This window comes from Bos mutus, chromosome 20, assembly GCF_027580195.1.
Source record: "Bos mutus isolate GX-2022 chromosome 20, NWIPB_WYAK_1.1, whole genome shotgun sequence".
Lineage (NCBI taxonomy): Eukaryota > Metazoa > Chordata > Mammalia > Artiodactyla > Bovidae > Bos > Bos mutus.
In genome coordinates, this window is record NC_091636.1 from 12,716,442 (window position 1) to 12,741,374 (window position 24,933).

General features: G+C 38.5%; 1 protein-coding gene across 1 annotated transcript in view; it reads left to right on the forward strand.

Annotated features, from left to right (window-relative positions):
• Positions 1–13,846: 13,846 nt before the first annotated feature.
• Positions 13,847–24,933, forward strand: part of NDUFS4 (NADH:ubiquinone oxidoreductase subunit S4) — a 115,772-nt gene continuing 104,685 nt past the window's right edge. The window contains exon 1 of the mRNA XM_005887366.2: positions 13,847–13,991. Coding sequence (XP_005887428.1) covers positions 13,894–13,991 — 98 coding nt within the window. The 5' untranslated portion in view covers positions 13,847–13,893. The remainder of the gene's footprint in view (positions 13,992–24,933) is intronic.

Sequence of the window (24,933 nt, forward strand, 5' to 3'; positions counted from 1 at the left end):
TGGCCAAAGGATTGGAGTTTCAGCTTCAGCATCAGTCCTTCCAATGAATATTCAGGACTGATTTCTTTTAGGATTGACTGGTTGGATCTCCTTGCTGTCCAAGAGGATATTGATGATCTTGAAAGAACAGTTTAAGTGGAATCAAAGCATGACTGGGGTGGGTTGAAGTGAGAATAAAATTGTAGACTATGTATGGAGACAACTATTTAGAAAATTGTTATTGCAAAGAGATATGGCAGTAGTTCGGAGAAGGCAATGGCACCCCACTCCAGTACTCTTGCCTGGAAAATCCCATGGATGGAGGAGCCTGGTAGGATGCAGTCCATGGGGTCACTAAGAGTCGGATACGACTGAGCGACTTCACTTTCACGCATTGGAGAAGGAAATGGCAACCCACTCCAGTATTCTTGCGTGGAGAATCCCAGGGACAGGGGAGCCTGGTGGGCTGCCATCTATGGGGTCACACAGAGTCAGACATGACTGAAGTGACTTAGCAGCAGCATGTCAGTAGTTGGTGGGATAAATTGAGTCAAGAAAAGTGTTTTGTTTTTTTTTAATTAATTAATTTTGGCTGTGCTGGGTCTTCGTTGCTGTCTGGGCTTTTCTCTAGTTGCAGTAAGTGGGGCCTACTCTGTAGTTTCAGTGAGTAGGCTTCTCATTGCAGTGGCTTCTTCTGTTGAGGAACACGATCTAGGGCATGCGGGCTTCAGTAGTTGGGGCGCCCGGGTTCCAGAGCGCAGGCTCAATGGTTGTGGTGCACAGACTTAGCTGCTTTGTGGCATGTGGGATCTTCCCCATCCAGGGATGGAGCCCGTGTCTCCCGCATTGGCAGGAGGATTCTTTACCGTTGAGTCACCATGGAACCATCCAGTGTTGTTTTTCAAAATGGGAAAAAAGGCAGCATGTTTGTGAACTGAGGAGAATGTTCCAGGAAATAGTGAAAGATTTATGGTGCAGATGAGACAGAATTAACGGGGCAATGTTCTCAGGAAGGTGGTTCAGGATGGGATGGGATTTAGTGCACAAGTTGAGGGATCAGGTTTAGATAGGAGTGGGAATAGTTCATCCATGATAACCAAGGGAAGGCGGAGTATGTAGGTGCAGCTTCTGGTCAGTGAAACGCTGATGGGTGTCTGGAAAAGAGTTCTTCTTTTTATTTTTTCCCCAAAACTTGTAAATTTTATTTTATTTATTTTTTATTAATCATCACATTTATCCATCCAAGATGGACAAAAAACAAATTATTTCAACAGGTGTTTGAAAAAAGTTTAGAAATAATTCAATAACAAGGATGATTACATAATTAGTATATGAAAATCCCTATGTTTCTAATATCATTGGGAAGGGCTCTTTAAGCAGGATATAAACACAGATGATAAAAGAAAAACATAATAAACTTGATGACACAAAATATTTTAAAAAATTTTCTGCACTGAAAAAGAATTTAAACCAGCTCAAAAGACAATTTAAAACTGTTACAAAATGTTTGTGACATACAAAAACTCGTTATCTTATTTTCAATAAATGTTGTATAAAAAAAGGTAATATATTGCTTTCATGCAAATTAGAAAGAGAATGTCCTTCCTCAAGATATTTTAAACTATCACACTATTCTAATTTTTGTTAGGACAAGACACTTCACTGCCATCGGAAAGAAAATATCATAACAAATATTGAAATTAACAATTTATTTTTAATTAAAAAAATTTTATTGGCATATAGTTGACTTGCAATGTGTTAGTTTCAGGTGTATAGTAAAGTGAATCAGTTGTACATATATATCTCTTTTTTTCTTTTAAGATTGTTTTCCCATATAGGTCATTACAGAGTACTGAGTAGAGTTCCCTGTGCTATACAGCAGGATTGTTACCTATTTTATCTCATTAGAATTGTTACCTATTTTATCCAGATCTCACAGTTTATCCCCCTTGCCCTTTACCCACTTTTAACTATAAATTTGTTTTCTACATCCATGACTACTTCTTTTTGTAAATAAGTTCATTGGAACTCTTCTTTTTTAGATTCTATATATAAGCAATATCATGTATTTGTCTTTCTGTGTCTGACTCACTTCATTCAGTATGACAATCTCTAGGTACATCTGTGTTACTGCAAATGGCAGTATTTTGTTCTTTTTTATTGAGTAATACTCCATTGTATATATGTGGGCTTCTGTGGTGGCTCAGTGGTAAAGAATCCACCTGCCAATGCAGGACATGTGGGTTTGATCCCTGGGTTGGGAAGATCCCTTTGAGAAGGACATGGCAACCCACACCAGTGTTATTGTCTGGAAAATCCCATGGATAGTGGAGCCTAGCAGGCTACAGTCCATGGGGTTGCAAGAGTCAGACACAACTTAGTGACTAAACAACAATATTCAATTATATATATATATATATAAAACATCTTTTTAAATCTATTCCTCTGTTGATGGACATTTAGCTTACTTCCGTGTCTTGACTATTGAAAACAGTGCTGCAATGAACATTGGGGTGCATATATTTTTTTTAATTATTCTTTCCTCTGGGTATAAGCCCAGTAGTGGGATTTCTGGGTCATATGGTAATTCTATTTTTAGTTTTTTAAGAAACCTCCATTCAAATGGGTATCTTTCCTTTTCTCCTTTGCCTTTAGCTTCTCTTCTTTTCTCAGCTATTTGTAAGGCCTCCTCAGACAACTATTTTGAATCTTGGGGCATTTCTTTTTCTTGGGGATGGTCTTGATCCCTGTCTCCTGTACAATGTCATGAACCTCCGTCCATAGTTCTTCAGGCACTCTATCAAATCTAATCCCTTGAATCTATTTATTATCTCCACTGTATAATCATAAGGGATTTGATTTAGGTCATACCTGAATGGTCCATTGGTTTTCCCTACTTTCTTCAATTTCAGTCTGAATTTGGCAATAAGGAGTTCAAGATCTGAGCCACAGTCAGCTGCCAGTCTTGTTTTTGCTGACTGTACAGAGCTTTTTCATCTTTGGCTGCAAAGAATATAATCAGTCTGATTTCAGTATTGACCATCTGGTGATGTCTATGTGTAGAGTCTTCTCTTGTGTTGTTGGAAGAGGGTATTTGCTATGACCAGTGCCTAGAGAAGTTTGCATTCTCTTGGCAAAACTCTGTTAGCCTTTGACCTGCTTCGTTTTGTACTTCAAGGCCAAATTTGCATCTTAATCCAGTTATGTATTGAATTCCTACTTTTGCATTCTAGTCCCCTATAATGAAAAGGATATCTTTTTTGGGTGTTAGTTCTAGAAGGTCTTGTAGGTCTTCATAGACTGTTCAACTTCAGCTTCTTCAGCATTACTGGTGGGGGCATAGACTTGTATTACTATAATATTGAATGGTTTGCCTTGGAAACAAACAGAGATCATCCTATGGATGCGAGAGTTGGACTATAAAGAAAACTGAGAGCCAAAGAATTGATGCTTTTGAACTGTGGTGTTGGAGAAGACTCTTGAGAGTCCCTTGGACTGCAAGGAGATCCAACCAGTCCATCCTAAAGGAAATCAGTCCTGAATATTCATTGGAAGGACTGATGCTGAAGCTGCAACTATAACACTTTGGGCACTGATGCAAAGTAGTGACTCATTTGAAAAAACCCTGATCCTGGGAAAGATTGAAGGCAGGAGGAGAAGGGCATGACAGAGGATGAGATGGTTGGATGGCATCACTGACTCAATGGATGTGAGTTTGAGTAAACTCCAGGAATTGGTAATGGACAGGGAAGCCTGGCGTGAGGCAGTCCGTGGAGCCGCAAAGAGTCAGACACAACTGAACGACTGAACTGGACTGAAAGAAACCTCCATTCTGTTCTCCATAGTGGCTATACCAATTTACCTTCTCACCAATAGTGTAGGAGGATTTGAGAAAAATTCTTCTGATTAATGAAATTTCTCAATGAAGTAGAAGAGTTACCGCAAGGAGTAAGGATAGGAGAAGAGGAAACAGAAGTTTGAGGAGAAAGAAGAATGAGTAAAAAGGTAAATGGGTTAAGAATATATGAATATAGAACATAGGAAAGTTGGGCTTCCTAGATGGCACTAGTGGTAAAGAACCTGCCTGCCAATGCTGGAGACGCAACAGACACGGGTCCATTCCCTGGACCACGAAAATCCCCTAGAAGAGAGTAAGGCAACCCACTCCAGTATTCTTGCCTGGAGAATCCCATGGACAGAGGAGCCTGGCAGGCTACAGTCCATGGGATCGCAAAGAGTCGGACATGACTGAAGCAACTAAGCATGCACACAATATGTTTGGCAAGTAGCATTAAGGGCCAATTTGAGGGTTGTGGTAAAGTGAGACAAGTCAGTATAATTTGGTGCTTTTCCCCTGTTGTGTTTTGCTGCATAGGTGAAGATGCAGGATAGAAAGACAGGTGAATTTAACCTAGGTGGCAATTTCACCAAATACAAGAAAGAGAGAAGGACAAGGGAATCACAAGTGTAAGCAAGAAAATGATCATAATAACCAGCCATGGAATTTAATCTGGATCAGTGGGGAGTGACGGAGCACACACACACACACACACACACACACACACACACAGAGGCATCATCAAGAAAGTGAAGAACAGGGAAACTGTGGTACGATCAATACAGTGCTTATGGAATCAAAAGATGGTTGGAGTATCCAGTCTCCTTCACCTCATTATTTGCTCATCACAGAGCTCACGTTTCATGGTCTGAGCCTTCACATTTGCATCTTCATAGCAGGATGATAAAAGAAATAAAGAAAAAGCAGGGGGCAGGGCAAAGAGGTGCAATTACTGTCTATGTTTACAGGAGGTTTCCCAGAAAGTGTCACATGATACTTTTTTCTTATATTTCTTTGGTCAGAACTTGTTACATGGTTATTCCTAGCAATAAAATATTTATTCCAGAGACCAGTAAATAATGACTTCTATTCCTTACGATAAAGGGGAGGACATAGGTTAGGTAATTACTATGTTTCTTTGCTTCTAAAATGTGAATTTCCCCCACATTTTACCTCTTTGAAGGCAGGATATATAATAGAGTTGGTATTGTGTCATGGTTTAATTGCTGCATTTTTTATACTTATTAGTACAGAAAAACAATACATTTTACAGTTGATGACATCTTATATTGGAGGAAAGATGACAGCATTTTGCCAAGCCAGAGAGAGTGAATGTGAGGGACAGATTTGCTCTAGGTAATAGAAAGGGAAAAAATATAATTAATTTGTTTTTTCACTTGTCAAGTTTGAGAATGACCCATAAACATGAAAATTTAGAACTAGAACTCCAGGTTGTGATGGGACATGTGATCAAATTTATGTGGGAAAATTCTTTGAGCTTTTAGGAATTTTGATTGTTTGCACACTTTGATTTCCAAAAATAATTTCAAGTGGTATTTCTTCACTATCGGTAAAAATTATTTCGTTTGTTGCCAAAGCCTCAGCAACCCTGCCAGATGTCATAATAATTTTATAAGATGATAAGGTATTAATTCAAGGTTTTCAATTAAATTAACTGTGAAAAATAAGATGTGATTTAAAATATTAGTTTGTAGCCAATAAGTGATGGTGGAATTTTTTCATGTCTATAGCGATTGCATGTGAAACGTCTGATAGAAATGTCTGGTTTTAATTTATTTTCTTCTGGATGCTTTATTGAAGACCCATGTGCAAAGGGAAAAAATTAAAACCAGACAACTTCAAATCCACTGTAAATTTCACATGGCATTAGAAAAACTAAACTAAATGTTTCTTTTGGCCACCATGCTTGAAATGCAAGCAAGAAGCAGAAAAAAAAATTCATATTTTAATACTCGTATCTGAAATAAAATAGTATTTGGACCTAAACATTTATTAAACCTAGTGGTAGAAACTATAGTTTGGGTGAAATTGTTAAAAAAAATAAATGTACACAGCAAATTATTTGCATTCCATTTTCAGGCTTATATCCTATATTTGAAATGTGAGAAATAAGGAAATGAAAGGGGTTATTAAATTTTTTAAAAAATGCAGGCCTAGTAAAAGGTAGATTTATGGTTTCAGGTCTTTTGCCGGTAACATTGACCCCTATCCCCAGTATCCCACCAAGGTCTTCATGAAATGGTACTTGATCAAAGATGAAATATTAGAAACCAATAAGATCTGTAGACCTGAGGCAAAAATCACCTTAAAAACAATGTGTATCAACTTTTTATGAGCAAAAGTAGCAAAAAGAAAAGGCTCTTTCTCCTTATTTTTGATATTTTTAAAGTTCTAATAGCTTCATTCATTCATTCACTCATGGATTCTACACTTTCTTTGGGTCTTGCTATGTGTCAGATACAGGCAAAATGATCTGCAAAAACGGATATGATCTCTGTCCTTGGAGAACTTACTTTACATTCTGGAGAAAGAGATGACTACATTGCATTATTGAAACTGCAACATAGGAGGTGCTCTGAAAGGAAAGATATGCTAGATGGGTCTATAAAAAGAGGAATTGACATGGTCAGGGAGGTCAGAGAAGTAATTCTTGCATGTGAAACCTCTGATAAAAAGAATATCAGTAAAAACATTTCCTGATAGCTCAGTTGGTAAAGAATGCGCCTGCAATGCAGGAGACCCCGGTTTGATTCCTGGATTGGGAAGATCTGTTGGAGAAGAGATAGGCTGGCCACTTCAGTATTCTTGGGCTTCCCTGGTGGCTCAGCTGGTAAAGAATCTGCCTGCAGTGCAGGAGACCTGGGTTAGATCCCTGGGTTGGGAAGATCCTCCGGAGAAGGGAAAGGTTACCCACTCTGGTATTCTGGTCTGGAGAATTCCATGGACTGTGTAGTCCATGGGGTCTCAAAGAGTCAGACATTACTTAGCGACTTTCACTTTTAACAATCTTTTCAGCTACAGGGTATCTAACAAATGGAGGCTTCAACACTTAAGCCACTTATAATAAGTCTAGAGGTGTTTTGATCAGGGTTGATTCAGAAGCTCAACAATGCCATTAAAGCCCTAGGCTCTTACCCTCTCTCTGCTCTTCCAACCTTTCTTGTTGGCTAGGTTCTTATATTTGTCTCTCTTGCTGAGAAGATGTGACAGCTCAAGGCATTATTTCTTCACACAACTGTATAGGAAGCCAGAAAAAGAGACATTCTTACTTGTGTCTCTTTTTTCCAGAAACCTGTTTTCTCAGAAGGAACGTCAGATCTCTTGGCCTTGCCCATGTCCATATGCTAGCTGCAAGCTGATGGAAAAGCAAGAATACAACAGTTTTTAAATCCTCTATAGTAGGATTCAGGCTCTGTCATCAAGGAAGGGAGGAGGTGGGAAATACTAATAAGATACCTACATTTTCTACCACAGGGAGGGACTCTTATGCTGTGATCTGAAAGGCAAGGAGGGTGACTAGAGAAGAGGCAAAGAAGAGCACTGCAGTAGGTGACCGTTTGTGAAGGGTTCAGTGTAGGGCAGTCAGTAGGTAGACAGCAAAGAAGGTGGAAACAGACCGCATGGAGCCTGTCAGATCAGCTGAAGGGATTTTTGTCTTTATCCTGAGGACACTGGTAAGCCAGTGGAGGGATTTATACAGGTGACATGATCACGTGTTCCATTTATATCCAAAGTGGATATAAATGGGAGGCCAGAATAAGGGTGGTAATTGAATAGAGGCCACTGCAGATTTCCAGGTACAGGGAGAGTAGAATTATATAGTTCACTAATTGTTGTAACTAAGTAAAATATCTTCATTTGGTTAATTGCAGAAATAGAATAATTATTCCTGGCAACATTCCTGGTTAGAAAAAGTTTACATTCATAAGTAGAAAAAGATTGATCTTAACTACTGGACAGTTTTCTCCCTTCTTTTATAATTCACATTTATTATAGAAAGTTCATAAAGTGCTAAAACTTACAAAAATGCTAAGGGGGAAAATAAAGCAGGGAAGATGAATAGAAAGTGTTGTGGTGGGGTCAAAAGTTTAGACAGGGTAATCAGAAAGGACCTCATTGAAAATGTGATTTGTGAGAGAGAGAGACAGAAAGGTGAGAGATTATTCCAGACACAAGGAATAGCATTCTAGCCACAGAGAACAGCTAGCACAAAGGTCCTGATCAGATAAAGTTAGATAGTGAGTAATTGTTGGTAGTAAAATAAGTATTTTAGGTTGCTATTTTATTTAGCCATCATGAGTGGCTCAGGAGGAGTATTCTGGGAACCTTGCAATAAATGCAAGCAAAAGTTAAAGTCAACTCATATTTTAATACTCCTACTGAGATAATAGAATGGTATTTGGACCTAGACGTTCTATTAAGCTTAGTGGTAGAATCTATAGTTTAGGTGAAATTGCTGGGGGAAAAAAAAAGCACACAGCAAGTTATTTGTGTTTCATTCTTAGGCTTATATTGTGTATGTGAAGTCAGAAAGGAACTCATGTATGGGTGGGTGAGGAAATCCAGCTAAAGGTCAGGAGAACCAGAGATTCCACAGGAGTGTATTATTGGCAATGCTGGTTTGGGGTCATGAGCTGTGGGTATGGAGAAAAGGAAACCTTTGTGCACTGTTTGTGGGAGTGTAAATTAGAAAGCCATGATGGAAAACAGTATGCAGGTTCCTCAAGAAACTGAAAATGGAGCTACCTTATGATTCAGGCTTCCCAGGTGGCTCAGTGATAAAGCGTCCACCTGCCAACACAGAAGACACAGGTCAAGGCAAAAAAAAAAAAAAAAAAACAGAGAGTGAAGGTTTTGCTGGGGATTGCAAATTCATAGAAGGAAGGTACCACAGTAAGTGGTAGGTGGAAAGGTTGGGTTTAGGCTAATAGGACTAGAAACATGGCTATAGTAAGTTGCTCTTATGAATATTTTGACAGATCATATGTTACTCCTTAAAAAAGAAAACAAACATAAAAATTTAATCTAAAATCAAAGTCTTAAAATTCTCCTGAAATAGAGAACCCAGAAATAGCCACACACAAGTACGGCTAACTGTTTTTTTGACAAAGGTACAAAACCAATTCAATGAGAGAAGGACAATCTTTTCAATGCATAGTGCTAAAACAATTGATATCCACAGGTAAGAAACCGAACTTGACCTATACCTCACACCTTATTAACTTAAAACTTAACTCAAAAACTAACTCAGAGTGGATCATAGAATTAAATGTAAAAGGTGAGGCAAAAAAACCTTTACAAGAAAACAGAAAATCTTTAGGACCTAGGGTTGGTAAACAGTATTTGGACAAGATACCAAAAGCAACAGGATGGGGGTTCAAGAAATTAAAAATAGAACTACCACATGATCCAGCAAATCAACTTCTGGGTATGTATCCAAAGAAAATGAAAACACTGATTTGAAAAGATATATGCTCCACTGTGTTTATTACAGCAAGATTTAAAATAGACAAGACATGAAAGCAACCTAAGTATCCATCAATAGATGAATGAATAAAGAAGGTGTGGTCTATACATAAAATGGGATATTACTCAGCCACGAGTAATAATGAAGGCCATTTGCAACAACATAGATGGATCTGGAGGGTATTATGCTAAATGAAATAAGTCAAATGTAGAAAAACAGATACTGTACGATTTCACTTACATGTGGAATGTAAAACATAAAACAAATGGGCAAACAAAACCAAACAGAAACAGACTCATAGATACAGGGAACAAACTGGTGGTTGCCAGATGGGAGTGGGGTAGGGAGACGGACAAAATAGGTGAAAGGGATTAAGAGGCAGAAACTTCTAGCTATAAAATAAATAAGTCACGAGGATATAACGTACACATAGGGAATACAGTCAATAATGTCATAACAACTTTGTATGGTGACAGATGGCAAATGGTCTTACTGCCATAATCATTTAATAAAGTACAAAAATACTGAATTACTCTTAGACACTTGAAACTACTACAATATTGCATGTTAATTATAACGCAATAAAAATAAGTAAAACATGGAAGCAAAAGAAAGCATAATCCATAAATTTAAAAATGACTAAACTGGGCTTCATCAAAATTAAAAATATTTACTGAGCAACACATCCTGTTAAGAGGATGAAAGGACAAGCTACAGATAGGAGAAAATATTTGTGAACCACATATCTGATAAAAGACTCATATCTGGACTACATAAAACCTCTCAAATGTAAATAGCAAAAAACTAATAATGCAATTAGAAAATGGACAAAATATGAGACATTGAACTGAATGGAATACTCATAATGGCAAATAAGCACATGAAAAGATATTCCACATCATTAGTCATCATGGGAATATAAATTAAGATCTTGACGAACTATCATTACACATCTATTATTTATGTTAGCTGAACTGAAATTAAAAATACCAAATATTGGTGGGGACACAGAGAATCTGGATCTCATACAGTGTTGGTGGGAATGAAAAATGGTACAGGTTTTCTGGAAAATAGTTTAGCAGTTTTATTAAAGAAACTAAATAAAATTGCACATTTGAGCATTTATTCCAGAGAAATGAAAATTTATGTCCACACAAAAACCTGTACATGATTGTTCATTGCAGTTTTATCTGTAATCAGATCAGATCAGTCGCTCAGTCGTGTCTGACTCTTTGAGACCCCATGAATAGCAGCACACCAGGCCTCCCTGTCCATCACCAACTCCCGGAGTTCACTCAGACTCACGTCCATCAAGTCAGTGATGCCATCCAGCCATCTCTAGTCCTAACCAAACCAAATATTCTGCAACAGGTGAATGGTTAATCAAACTGTGGTAATCCAGATATATATATATCCTATTCATTTTGTTTTTCTGGAGAATCTAGACTAATGCACCACAGAATACTAATACCACCCAGCAATAAAAAGTGAAGAACTATTGTTAAATGCAATACCATGAATGGATCTCAGAGGCACTATGAAGAGTGAAAGAAGCCAATGTCAAAAAGTTATATATACTACGAGTCTATTTACACAACATTCTTGAAATATGAAATTATACAAGTGGAAACAGTAGTAGTGGCCAGGGGTTGGGAGGTGGGTATATAAAGGAGTAACACCAGGGGAAATCTTTGTGGTGATGAACAGTTCTGTATCTTGATTCTGCTAGGGGTTTCATGAATTGACACGTGATAGAATGACAAAGGAATGCATAAACACTTCATATCAATGTCAGTTTCCTGGCTTCCATCAGTTCAGTTCAGTTCAGTCGCTCACTCGTGTCCGACTCTTTGCGACCCCATGAATCGCAGCACGCCAGGCCTCCCTGTCCATCACCAACTCCTGGAGTTCACTCAGACTCACGTCCATCGAGTCAGTGATGCCATCCAGCCATCTCATCCTCTGTCGTCCCCTTCTCCTCCTGCCCCCAATCCCTCCCAGCATCAGGGTCTTTCCCAATGAGTCAACTCTTCGCATGAGGTGGCCAAAGTACTGGAGTTTCAGCTTTAGCATCATTCCTTCCAAAGAAATCCCAGGGCTGATCTCCTTCAGAATGGACTGGCTGGATCTCCTTTCAGTCCAAGGGACTCTCAAGAGTCTTATCCAACACCACAGTTCAAAAGCATCAATTCTTTGGCACTCAGCCTTCTTCACAGTCCAACTCTCACATCCATACATGACTACAGGAAAAACCATAGCCTTGACTAGACGGACCTTTGTTGGCAAAGTAATGTCTCTGCTTTTGAATATGCTATCTAGGTTGGTCATAATTTACCTTCCAAGGAGTAAGCGTCTTTTAATTTCATGGCTGCAATCACCATCTGCAGTGATTTTGGAGCCCAGAAAAATAAAGTCTGCCACTGTTTCCACTGTTTCCCCATCTATTTCCCATGAAGTGATGGGACCGGATGCCACGATCTTCGTTTTCTGAATGTTGAGCTTTAAACCAACTTTTTCACTCTCCACTTTCACTTTCATCAAGAGGCTTTTTAGTTCCTCTTCACTTTCTGCCATAAGGGTGGTGTCATCTGCATATCTGAAGTTATTGATATTTCTCCTGGCAATCTTGATTCCAGCTTGTGTTTCTTCCAGTCCAGCGTTTCTCATGATGTACTCTGCATAGAAGTTAAATAAACAGGGTGACAATATACAGCCTTGACGTACTCCTTTTCCTATTTGGAACCAGTCTGTTGTTTCATGTCCAGTTCTAACTGTTGCTTCCTGATCTGCATACAAATTTCTCAAGAGGCAGATCAGGTGGTCTGCTATTCCCATCTCTTTCAGAATTTTCCACAGTTTATTGTGATCCACACAGTCAAAGGCTTTGGCATAGTCAATAAAGCAGAAATAGATGTTTTTCTGGAACTCTTTTGCTTTTTCCATGATCCAGCAGATGTTGGCAATTTGATCTCTGGTTCCTCTGCCTTTTCTAAAACCAGCTTGAACATCAGGAAGTTCACGGTTCACGTATTGCTGAAGCCTGGCTTGGAGAATTTTGAGCATAACTTTACTAGCGTGTGAGATGCGTGCAATTGTGCGGTAGTTTGAGCATTCTTTGGCATTGCCTTTCTTTGGGATTGGAATGAAAACTGACCTTTTCCAGTCCTGTGGCCACTGCTGAGTTTTCCAAATTTGTTGGCATATTGAGTGCAGCACTTTCACAGCATCATCTTTCAGGATTTGAAATACTGGCTTCCATACTGTACAACAATTATATAAGACGTAATCAACGGGAGAAACTGAGTTAAGTTTGTACAAGAGCTCTCGGTACTGTTTTTGCAACCTCCTGTGAAATCTATTTCAAAAATAAAAATTTAAAAGAAAATTCTCTGTGAGATATCTCTTCCTTCATCTTTCTGTGCATTTCCTCTTTCCCTGGACAAGGCTTTCTCTCTGGTACTAGGTGCTGTGGTGCTCAATCTTTTCTTTGAATTAATTTATTTTTAATTGAAGGATAACTGCTTTACAGCATTGTGTTGGTTTCTGCCTAACAGCAACATGAATCAGCCATAGGCATTCCTATGTCCCCTTCCCTCTTAAACACCCATCCCATTGCACTCCCCACTCAATCTCTTTCTTAACCCCTTTCCCTTATGTATTTCGTTTTCTTTTATTTGGCCTTAATGCAGAACCAAGGCATTCCCCATCCACCTGTTAATACTATTCTTTTAATAAAAAGTGTTTTCACCTGCTTAATTTTAAAAGCAGGGGCATTCTAACTTAAAAAAAGTTCTCTAAAATAGCACACCCCACCAACGAACCTACTTTTTATTTTATAATCCACAGTTAATCATTGTCCTTATGGTTAGTAGTCCACAATACAAACATATTACTAACAATTGCCTCAGAAGATAGTTTTTGTTTTGTATGTCTAATATCCATGGATTACGTTCAGGATTTACTGGGAAAAGACTGATATAAAATAGTATGTTTCATAAGTTTTTCATATGAATACACACGTCAAAAAAAAAAAAAATCTTTTGCCAGGCCATGTGTCTAGATTTTTCATTTGGAAAATATGATCATTATAAGAATCAACTACAGAACATCAAACTGAATACAGCCCTTTCCTGAGGGCTTGCAAACTGAATCTGGCAACATTTTGGAAAAGCACTACTTTAGGTTCTCAATCACCAACAAGCCCTCTAGCTCTTCTAGTGGGCTCAGCCCCTTATATTGAGTCCTTTGAAAAAATTATGAGTTGCAGGTGTTGAAATTTTCAAGCATTTTCTTTCCGTCTCTTCATTAACCGGTATGTAAACCAGTCCTAACAGACAAGGATTATACTTTATGAGGCTTATATTTACACTTAATGCACTTCTTGCATTTTTCTTCCGTCCATTTTCCTTCTTATCTCTTGCAACCAAACGTTGCACCTCTTTTTAAAACTCCATTATTTAACAAAACACCTAACAATAATGAAATTAACCAAACCCTCCCTACTCTTTTGCGTTGCGGTTCCATGGGCTTGAAAACGAAGGAAGCTTGTCCCTTGCGGTGATCCGTCCTAGTGTCTGCCTGTAGCAAGATGGCGGCGGTCTCAATGTCAGTGGCGCTGAGGCAAGCGTTGTGGGGGAGAAGGGTAGCGACTGTAGCTGCCGTTTCCGTTTCCAAGGTTTCGACCAGGTAACAGGATTATGAGGCTTCTTCTTTAAGCTTCTCGGGTCTCTCCACCTTTGCGGAGGTCTCTCCTAGCTGGATCCCGGAGAAGGCCTCGGGAAAACGTCCTTTGCTGACCCTTTCCTCGGGAGAGGGCGGGTGGATTTGGGGCGATCTAGGGGAGCTTGGCCAGGCGAGTCGGGGCGTGCATGCGGGGAGAGGAGAGGAAGACCCCTGGTTTCTTGGAACCATGCATTGCTGCTATGGGAGAAGAAGGTCTGGGGTATGGGGTTGTCTCCGAAGCTATGAACCGAGCTTGAGCCCCCAGAGAGGAGGCGGAGTCTCATTTTTCTTCCCTTCTTTCTGAAACCGTCCATTTTTCACCTGTTTGCCCATCACTCCAGTTTTTACTGGAGGGTTGAATGTCTCTTTCCCTTACACGACTTTAAGTGGTATTGATTAGGTTTCTGAACTGAAACATTTTATTTGTCAGGCTGCTTGGGAGGAAAACTTGGTTGGAATTCAATGTTAGTAAAATTACTGCTCCTAGTAATACTGGAAAGTAATTTTTAAAAGGCTGGTGGTAATGCTGAGATTTTTCCCATGTAGAATTTTATTAAAGCCTCACTGTAATTCAGAGATTGTTGTTGTTCATTGTTTTTCATTGAAGCATTTTTGTGATGGTGTTTTCTTTTTTGACTGCATTACTTAATCCTCCATTTCCCTATTTTTCTGCATTTTCCTGGTTTTAGTATAACAACAGCTCACGCGCCCACACACATACTATCTAGCATTTCTATTTGCGAATAATTTATTATTTTGTTAAATTGTTGTTTTCACAGCTTGTTAGTACAAATATAAACTAGAGCTTTTGTTGATTGTCTTCTGCAGGAGTGCATAGAACAGCGATGCAAAGACTGGATGGACAGAACTGAAGGGGGTGTGAGGGATGGGAGTGTTAAAAATTGAAGAGAGAGTCTATTGAAATTAGTTTAGTGTTGTATTAAACATAAAGGGAATACAGAGAGTTGGAAAGAGTTAATTAGAAAGGATTTTGGGAGATAAGTTTTATTTAGGTTTTAAATAGTGGATGATGGATGGGAAAGATGCCCTAGGTAGGGTCAGTGGCTTATTAAAAGTCTTGAGGGCAATATATACATAATACTGTTATTGTTGTTGTTTAGTTGCCAAGTCGTGTCCGACTCTTGCGATCCCATGGACTGTAGCCCCCCAGCTCCTCTGTCCATGAAATTCTTCAGGCAAGAATACTGGAGTGGGTTGTCCTTTCCTTCTCTGGGGATCTTCCTGACCCAGAGATGGAACCCGCATCTCTTGTGTTTCTGCATTGGCAGGCGAATTCTTTACCTCTGAGCCATCAGAGAAGCTCATATACATAATATAGTGTCATTGAAAAGTATAAGTTTGTAATTAACTGTTCTACTTATGGGGAACTTGAATAATGTAAAGTATTTCTCTAAGATACTCCACTGGTTAACCTAGGTCTAGAATAGAGGTGACCCAGGTTAGCTATTCTCCTAGATACTATGGAGATTAATTTTGCATTTCCAAGTAATTCACAGTAGCCCTTGAACTGAGAGCAAATTTGAAGGGTCCATGGCCAATCAAAACGTGGCTGTAGGGAATTCCCTGGTGGTCTAGGGGTTAGAAGGACTTCCCTGTAGCTCAAATGGTAAAGAATCTGCCTGCAGTGCAGGAGACCAGGGTTTGATCCCTGGGTCAGGAAGATCCCCTGGCGAAGGGAACGGCAATCCACTCCAGTATTCTTGCCTGGAGAATCCCATAGACAGAGAAGCCTAGTGGGCTACTGTCCATGGGGGCAGAAAGAGTTGGATATGACTGGGCAGCTAACACACACTAGTGCTTAGATAAGCCAGTATGAAGCCCTTCCAGCTTCAATCCCAGGTGGGGAACTAGGATCCCACAAACTTCCGGGGCGTGGCCAAAAATAAACAAAACATGGCTGTGCTGTATGTCTAAGTCACAGCCATTTTGTTAGCAATTTATAGTAGTTGAAGTTAAGATACTAGATTTTGGAAACTCTGGTAATTAGTCTTATCCACATTTAAAGAGTTTCTGCTTGCAAATGTGTTAGAAGAGATTTGAAAATAAAACTTTAAACCATGTAAAGATGAACTGTTTCAGATATTGAGTGAAGTTGCTCAGTCGTGTCCAACTCTTTGTGACCCCATGGACTGTAGTCTACCAGGCTCCTCCATCCATGGGATTCTCCAGGCAAGAGTACTGGAGTGGGTTGCCATTTCCTTCTCCAGTTTCAGATATTAAAATTCTTAAAAGTCAAAGCAAATTTTAAACCCAAGTCAAATGATACACTTGTTTGCTTTCTTTACTATATATTTTTTTCTTTTTTTCCCTAAAGAGCTTATGTTGTTAATTTCATCTTGAGGGAAATGTATGGCACTTCTCTCTTACATAGTATTTGCTTTTTATCCTTAAAATCTCTTTACATTATGACTTGTGAGTAATGAGGATCTGGAAAGGTGGAGTGTGGAAAGAGAGCCATTAATGGGGAGATATACATCTTAAATTCATTGTATTTTATTACTTTATTTGCAAATGATGTGACATTTCAGATCACTTAAGTAAAATGAGAGGGGAGAATCAGTAAGGCCCTTGGTAAGGAAGGGAGTAGTGATCAAATACTAAAAAAAAAAAAAAAAAGAACTGTTAGCAGAAGGAAAGAAGCAGTTAACTGGTACATTAACTTATTAATGTATGAATTTAACTGCAGTATATCTGTAAAAAACCAAAGAGACCAAAAACCAGACAGCATGCACACACAAGACAGAAAAAACTAAATGGTGTCGTTGATTTCAGCTGGTCCAGTTACTGAGCACCTGCTCTAGAGTGAGTGTGTTTCCAGGTGCTTCTCATTTCCCTGGACTGAAGGAGAAGGGAGAAAACCCTGGATATATGGCTTACACTTTTCCTTACTTTCCCTGACATTCCTAAGGGATTGTCCAGAGTAAGTTTAACTATTTAGATATTAGTCTTCTCCAAGGGATCTTCCCAGCCCAGGGATTGAGCCCAGGTCTCTCGCATTGTGGGCAGATTCTTTACCAGCTGAGCCACCAGGGAAGCCCAAGATTACTGGAGTGGGTAGCCTATCCCTTCTCCAGTGGATCATCCCGACCCAGGAATCAAACCGGGGTCTCCTGCATTGCAGGCGGATTCTTTACCAGCTGAGCTATTAGGGAAGCCCAGAGAAAAATGGCATTTTATTTCAAAATAGCAGTATTTAGGACTCAGGACATTTGATACAGTGGTTTTGTTTTCTTTAACCTGTTCATGTATACTTATCTCACCTAGCCCTGTTCTATCACTTCTTTCGATTGGACTGTCTTGTGTTTATCTCAAATATAGCTCCTTAGGTTCTTCAGAGGGTGTGCTGTTAGTACTGGTGGGAGCTAAGTGTATGGGACCTTTTTGTGAGGCCTGTTTTGTATTGTATTCTCTTGCTCTATCTTATTTTTCAGACTTAGATAAGCCAGTATGAAATTATGAGTTTGCAGGAACCTTCAATGAGTAAGAGGTACTAAGTTTGATAAGAGTTCTCTGTATATTACACCTTGCTGAGAAACTGTCTCAGCCTAAATTTGAGAAACACTTGTTTTTCAGTTGCTGTCATATCTGACTCTTTGGAACCCCATGGACTGCAGAAGGCCAGGCTTCCTTGTCCTTCACTATCTCCTGGAGTTTGCGCAAACTGATGTGCATTGAGTCGGTGATGCCATCCAACTGTCTTATCCTCTGCTGCCCCTTCTCCTCCTGCTTTCAGTCTTTCCCAGCATCTGGGTCTTTTCCAATGAGTCGCTTCTTCGAATCAGTTAGCCAAAGTATTGGAGCTTCAGTTATTAGGACATTTAAAGTCCGCAGATTGGCTTCTGCTGGATAAACAAATTCCTCTCTGAAGGGGAGCTACTTTTTGCTGTCTGGAATGTATCAAGACCAAGTTTTGTGAGCTTGCAGTGTTTATAATGTGCTTTCTAATAGGTTTCATTGTTTTGCTTATTTTCCTCATTAAAAATATCCATAATTAGTTGGTCTGTTTTCATCAGTAGCATACATATTTGTTGAATTCCTCTTAGGAGATTTAAAAACTAGTTAAATATTTTAACACTCTGAGCTCCTGCTTTAGAGTGAGTCTAGAGCACTCTCAGTTCAGTTCATTCGCTCAGTCATGTCCAACTCTTTGCGACCCCATGGACAACAGCACTCCAGGCTTCCCCATCCATCATCAGCTCCCAGAGCTTACTCAAACTTATGTCCATCGAGTTGGTGATGCCATCCAACCATCTCCTCTGTCATCCCCTTCTCCTCCTGCCTTCAATCTTTCCCAGCATCAGGGTCTTTTCCAGTGAATTAGTTCTTCACATCAGGTGGCCAAAGTATTGGAGTTTCAGCTTCAGCATCAGTCCTTCCAATGAACATTCAGGACTGATCTCCTTTAGGAGGGACTGGTTGGATCACCTTGCAGTCCAAGGGACTCTCAAGAGTCTTCTCCAACACCACAGTTCAAAAGCATCAATTCTTCGGTGCTCAGCTTTCTTTATAGTCCAACTCTCACATCCATACATGACCACTGGAAAAACCATAGCCTTGACTAGATGGACCTTTGTTGGCAAAGTAATGTCTCTGCTTTTTAATATGCTGTCTAGGTTAGTCATAACTTTCCTTCCAAGGAGTAAGCATCTTTTAATTTCATGGCTGCAGTCACCATCTGCAGTGATTTTGGAGTCTCCAAAAATGAAGTCTGCCACTTTTTCCACTGTTGCCCAGTCTATTTGCCATGAAGTGATGGGACTGGATGCCATCATCTTAGTTTTCTGAATGTTGAGTTTTAAGCCAGCTTTTTCACTCTCCTCTTTCACTTTCTTCAAGAGGCTCTTTAGTTCTGCCATAAGGGTGGTGTCGTCTGTGTATCTGAGGTTATTGATATTTCTCCCTGCAACCTTGATCCCAGTTTGTACTTCATCCAGCCTGGCATTTCGCATGATGTAGTCTGCATGTAAATTGAATAAGCAGGGTACCGATATACAGCCTTGATGTTCTCCTTTCCTAATTTGGATCCAGTTCATTGTTCCATGTCCAGTTTTAACTGTTGCTTCTTGACCTGCATACAGATTTCTCAGGAGGCAGGTAAGGTGGTCTGGTATTCCCATCTTTTTAGAATTTTCCACAGTTTGTTGTGATCCACACAAAGACTTTGGTGTAGTCAGTAAAGCAGAAGTATATGTTTTTCTGGAACTCTTTTGCTCTTTCGATGATCCAACAGATGTTGGCAATTTGATCTCTGGTTCTTCTGCCTTTTCTAAATCCAGCTGGAACATCTGGAAGTTCTTGGTTCATGTACTGTTGAAGCCTAGCTTGGAGAATTTTGAGCATTACTTTGCTAGCCTCTGAGATGAGTGCAATTGTGCAGAGACTAATTCTAATTAGTCTAATATTAGAATAATGTTTTGGCACATAGTAAATTTTACCTAAATATATGCTGATTTTATTATTGGTTTAAATAGGCTGAATATTTTATTTTTTTTAATCTTGTTGATGGATATCGTGGTAGATGATATTATTATTTATAACATTTACATTCCCTGTGACAGGATTATGCATCACTGCCCCATTTGCCAAATGATTTGTTTTGACCAATGAAATCTTAACCAGAAATGCTGCTGCTGCTGCTAAGTCGCTTTAGTCGTGTCTGACTCTGTGCGACCCCATAGACGGCAGCCCACCAAGCTCCCGTCTCTGGGATTCTCCAGGCAAGAACACTGGAGTGGGTTGCCGTTTCCTTCTCCAATGCATGAAAGTAAAAAGTGAAAGTGAAGTTGCCCAGTCCTGTCCGACTCTTAGCGACCCCATGGACTACAACCTACCAGGCTCCTCGGCCCATGGGATTTTCCAGGCAAGAACACTAGAGTGGGTTGCCGTTTCCTTCTCCAATGCATGAAAGTGAAAAGTGAGGTGGATGAAACTGGAGCCTATTATACAGAGTGAAGTAAGCCAGAAGGAAAAACACCATACAGTATACTAACGCATATATATGGAATTTAGAAAGATGGTAACAATAACCCTGTGAACGAGACAGCAAAAGAGACAGTGATGTGTAGAACAGTCTTATGGACTCCGTGGGAGAGGGAGAGGGTGGGAAGATTTGGGAGAATGGCATTGAAATATGTAAAATATCATGTATGAAACGAGATGCCAGTCCAGGTTCGATGCACGATACTGGATGCTTGGGGCTGGTGCACTGGGACGACCCAGAGGGATGGTAGGGGAAGGAGGAGGGAGGAGGGTTCAGGATGGGGAACACATGTATACCTGTGGTGGATTCATTTTGATATTTGGCAAAACTAATACAATTATGTAAAGTTTAAAAATTAAATAAAAATTAAAAATAATAAAAATGAAAGAAAAGAAAAGTGAAAGTGAAGTTGCTCGGTCGTGTCCGACTCTTAGCGACCCCACGGACTGCAGCCTACCAGGCTCCTCCGCGCATGGGATTTTCCAGGAAAGAGTACTGGAGTGGGGTGCCATTGCCTTCTCCAGAAATGGCTAGGTCACGTCAGACACTAGCTCCAGGAACTTTCCCATGTTTTGCCATGTTGTTTTTTCCTCTGCTGTCCCAGGTGAGCTTTTTTCTTTCAGCCTAGATCCTGGAACAAAGATAACATGGGGAAAAGCAGAGCTGATTATTATAGGTTATATAAAATATAAAGAGACTAAGAAATAAAATTTGTTATAAGCCACAAAGATGTTTGGATTGTCGACTACCTCAGAATAACAGCCTATACTGACCCTTACACATACACATGAAAATAAGCAGGTTTTGGTATATGCACTGATATATCAGTAATTAGGTCACAGGCTTTTGGAGGGATGAAAAGATTTTTAATTCATTTTTCTATACTTCATAGCACCTAGTGTAATGGGTCTTACAGTAACAACGCTTATCACATAGATGAGTAAATACATATTCAGAGATGGTAAGGAAAAATAGGAAGCCATAGGTAGTATTTCTGTTAATAGCCTCATCAGTGAAAACCAGGTAGGCAATAACCTACTAAATGTGGATATAAAATATCTACAACTCACATTCTTTTCTAATCATTTGCTTTGGTCTGAGTTGAGGATATTCACCTAAAACCCTGTTAACTTCTGGACTGAAGTTGTCTCATGAATAGATCTTTTTTGTATTCATACATTTCTTTGAGAAGTGTCCTGATTCCTCTTTTGTTTTCAAATTTAAAAAAGATACGGAAATGAAATTATTTGAGAAAGTGTACTCACGGAACATCTGAACTCTTTAGGAATAATAGTAACTAAAGGTAATTATTAGACTTGCTATCTGCAAGCTACTTGAAGTTTTTAAAAGTTAATAATAGTACATGGGACTTAGTGAAGACAAATGAGCCAACTTGGTTCCTGTATAATACATGTTAGAAGAGGTCTCTGTTTGGGGATAGGGTGAATACAGGATAAGACCATTTCAAATGAAATATATATCCTTTGGTGAACATTGAGAATCATTTTTGTGAAGTTTATTTTGAGTACAAATTAATAATAGCAGCTAACATTTCTCACTTACTGTGTATTAGCCACTGGGCCAAGGACTTTACCTTCGTTATCTCATTTCTCAAAGTAATCCTACGAACTTAGGTGTTTTTATTCTTATTTTTCAGATGAGGAAACATTTTTAAGTTTACGTTACTAGGAAATAGTCTGACTTAGCTAAAGGAATATGTGACTTTTGCAGGAAGAAATATTATGTCTGATAATAGTAACCTACAACTCGTGTGTTCTCTTTTTTTTTTTCCTTTTAGCAAGGTATATTTTTTATTTGAAAGACTATCTGATGCTCTTTACTTTCACTCCACTATTCCTTTTATACAATGAGAGTCTCCAGTTGAGGAATTGGGGGGTTTTTGTGTGTGTGTGTGTGTGGTAAGGGTCTTTCCCCTAAAGTTTGTCATTATTTCTGATAAGAGACTGTAGGTAACTTCATGATTATATTGTCTTTCCCTCTTAAACAAGATACATGTTATGTATATTGAACAAGCTATACTGAAGATATTTTTCTTCCTTACTCTCGTGATCATTGGGAAAAAGTTATTGTATTCTGTTGCCTTTAAAAACTATCAAGTGTCTGCTATGCTTTCTGAGTTCTTGTGTCTGCTTTTTAATAGTGTTTTTGTGTCCTTCCTTGACTTTTCTGCTCCCCTTTAGCATTTCCATTACTGCTTTTCATTTATAATGGATTTGAATACCAAGCAAATAAACCTACTAGAATTTTGTATAAGGAGAGGGAGAGGGTGGGGAGATTTGGGAGAATAGCATTGAAACATGTATAATATCATGTATGAAACGAGTCGCCAGTTCAGGTTCGATGCACGGTACTGGATGCTTGGGGCTGGTGCACTGGGACGACCCAGAGGGAGGGTAGGGGAAGGAGGAGGGAGGAGGGTTCAGGATGAGGAACATGGGTATACCTGTGGTGGATTCATTTCGATATTTGGCAAAACTAATACAATATTGTAAAGTTTAAAAATAAAATTAAAAAAATAAAATAAAATAGAATTAAAGTTTTGTTGGTGGCTGAAATTTACTTTATTGTGATTACAGCCTTGAACTTTTTAAAAGTTGACAGATAATACATATAATTGTTGTTTAGTCACTATGTTGTATCTGACTCTTTTGTGACCCTATGGACTGCAGCCCATCAGGCTCCTCTGTCCTACATGAGCTCTTTATTGTAACTTTTTTTTCAGTTTGCAGTATCCAGACACCCTGATGGAATCTTTGCAGAGATCATATTCTTCATAACAATTTTCATCCGAATCTTTGGATATTTTAGCAAACTATTTGAAGTCGTTTGTCCTTTAAGTAATGGCATGAGAACAATTCAGAATTTGTTTCAAATTCTGTTACTGAGCATTTTAATAGATTAAATATTAAATTATATTAAATATAAAAGTTACATTAAATATTTAATTAAAATTAAATTGTATTAAATATTAAATAGTATTTCATAGATTAAAATACTAAGGTTCTTTAGAACTAGTTGCTCAAATGTGACTTTTTTTTTGACTTTACTGTCTAGACTTAAATTTTTTCCTTTATGGGACCGTGCTCAAGTTCAGTTTTTAAACTCTTGCTGTACATCAAAATCACCTGTTGTGTGCATAAATAATTTAGATGTCTTGGTCCCAGTATATATTGGCTCACTAAGTTTAGGTTGAGATCTACCTCTGTAGTGATTCTGAAGGGAAGGGAAGGCTGAAAACTGCTGTTTTTGTTTAATAGTTTCCATGCTGTATCTTGAAGGATGTCAAAATACATTTTACCTTAGGTGGAGATTTTAAAAAACCAGCAAAAATGCTTCTATTTTTGTATATTTTCCTAATCTGAGTTTTATGTTTTTTACCCATGTATTTTATAGAGGCTTTTTCTAGGAGATACTTTCCTTTGAGGCAAAGCAGGCATTTTGATAATTTTGGAGAAAGCAGGCCATGTTACTCACTCTCCAGAGACTCTTGTTCTTCCTTTTGGAAGGGCTCAGGTTTAATATAGCACAGCTGTTGAACTCTGCCCTTCAGAGTTTTAAGAAGAAAGTGTTTTATCCTTTAAAATGGAAATGACTTTTTTAGGGAGGTGGTCTTTGGCTGGATATAGTTCTCTAAGAAAGCTTTTCTAGAGTTCTTTTGTTTCAGTGATTTCTTAGAATTGTTTCAGATGTTTGAGAGCACTATCTCTGAGAGTAAAGATCTGGCTGCTTTTGTAATGTGTTTTGCTGTATCCTTAACAAAGCTAGATGAAGGATTTAATTCTTTGTGTTTTCTAGGACTCAAAAATATGTTCTTTTCTTTATTCAGCCACTCCATACATAAGTAAATGGTCCTTGAATAGGTTTACTAGACAAAAGATCCTGTTCTAGATGACTGTTCAGCAAGCCATATGCTTCTCCTAAAAATGTCAGTCTGTCCTGATGAGCTTTAAAGTGAATACAGATGTTTTGGCTCTTTTGAGGACTACCACCCTTTGTGTGGAAAGAGTACTTTTTCAAGAAATTTCTTCAATATAGAAGTTTGCATGAAATTTATATTTGTAACTTTTGTCTTTTATGTCTAATGAAATTAGCTTTAATTAGTCATTAATAATTTAAATTTAATGTCCTTAGTACAAATGAAATTTAAAGAAATAAAATAGGTCTTAATAAGGCTTTTGTTAAGGTTTTGTATTTATTTGGTCTTTTTAAAATTGGAAACTTAGAGTGCTATTAAATATTTTTGTGCAATGAAAGGTGATATTTTGACACAAAGGGATACCTTTTTGATTTTCAGTGTCTTCTACTTTGGTAGGTTAACTGTAGAAGTTATAGTTCATAGATTCATAGAACGTTTGAGGTGAAAGAAAACTCTCGGATCATCCTGTCTGATCCTTTGTTTAATGCAGGAATCCCCAGAACTTTCTGCTTCTTGATTATCTAGCACTTGAGGAATATACGGTGAACTTCTAGCCTTAGAAAGCCCTCTGTACTTTATTTAAATTTACTGGTAAATGAAGTTTCTCTTTAATACTATATGGAAAAATTGTAACCCTTATACATATGTCAGCCCTTCAGTTAATTGAAGACATTTGTCATCAGTCATTCTCCCTCTGAGTTCTTGCTCCAGGCTTAGCATGTCTAGTTTGTTTACCCCTAATTAATGACCAAATTTCCTAATGCTTTACTACTTCTTGGTACTCCTTAGGATGTATTTCATTTTTCCAGTATCTATCTTTGAACTATATACTGTATTTTTAACTAAATGAGGTGATCAAATGTGGTAGTTTAGCAAATTGAAATCATAAAAGAGTTGACTCTTGACTGGATTTAACATTTAAAATTTTTTTAAATTATTAAGAAAAATTCACTATCTTCCTTTGGTGA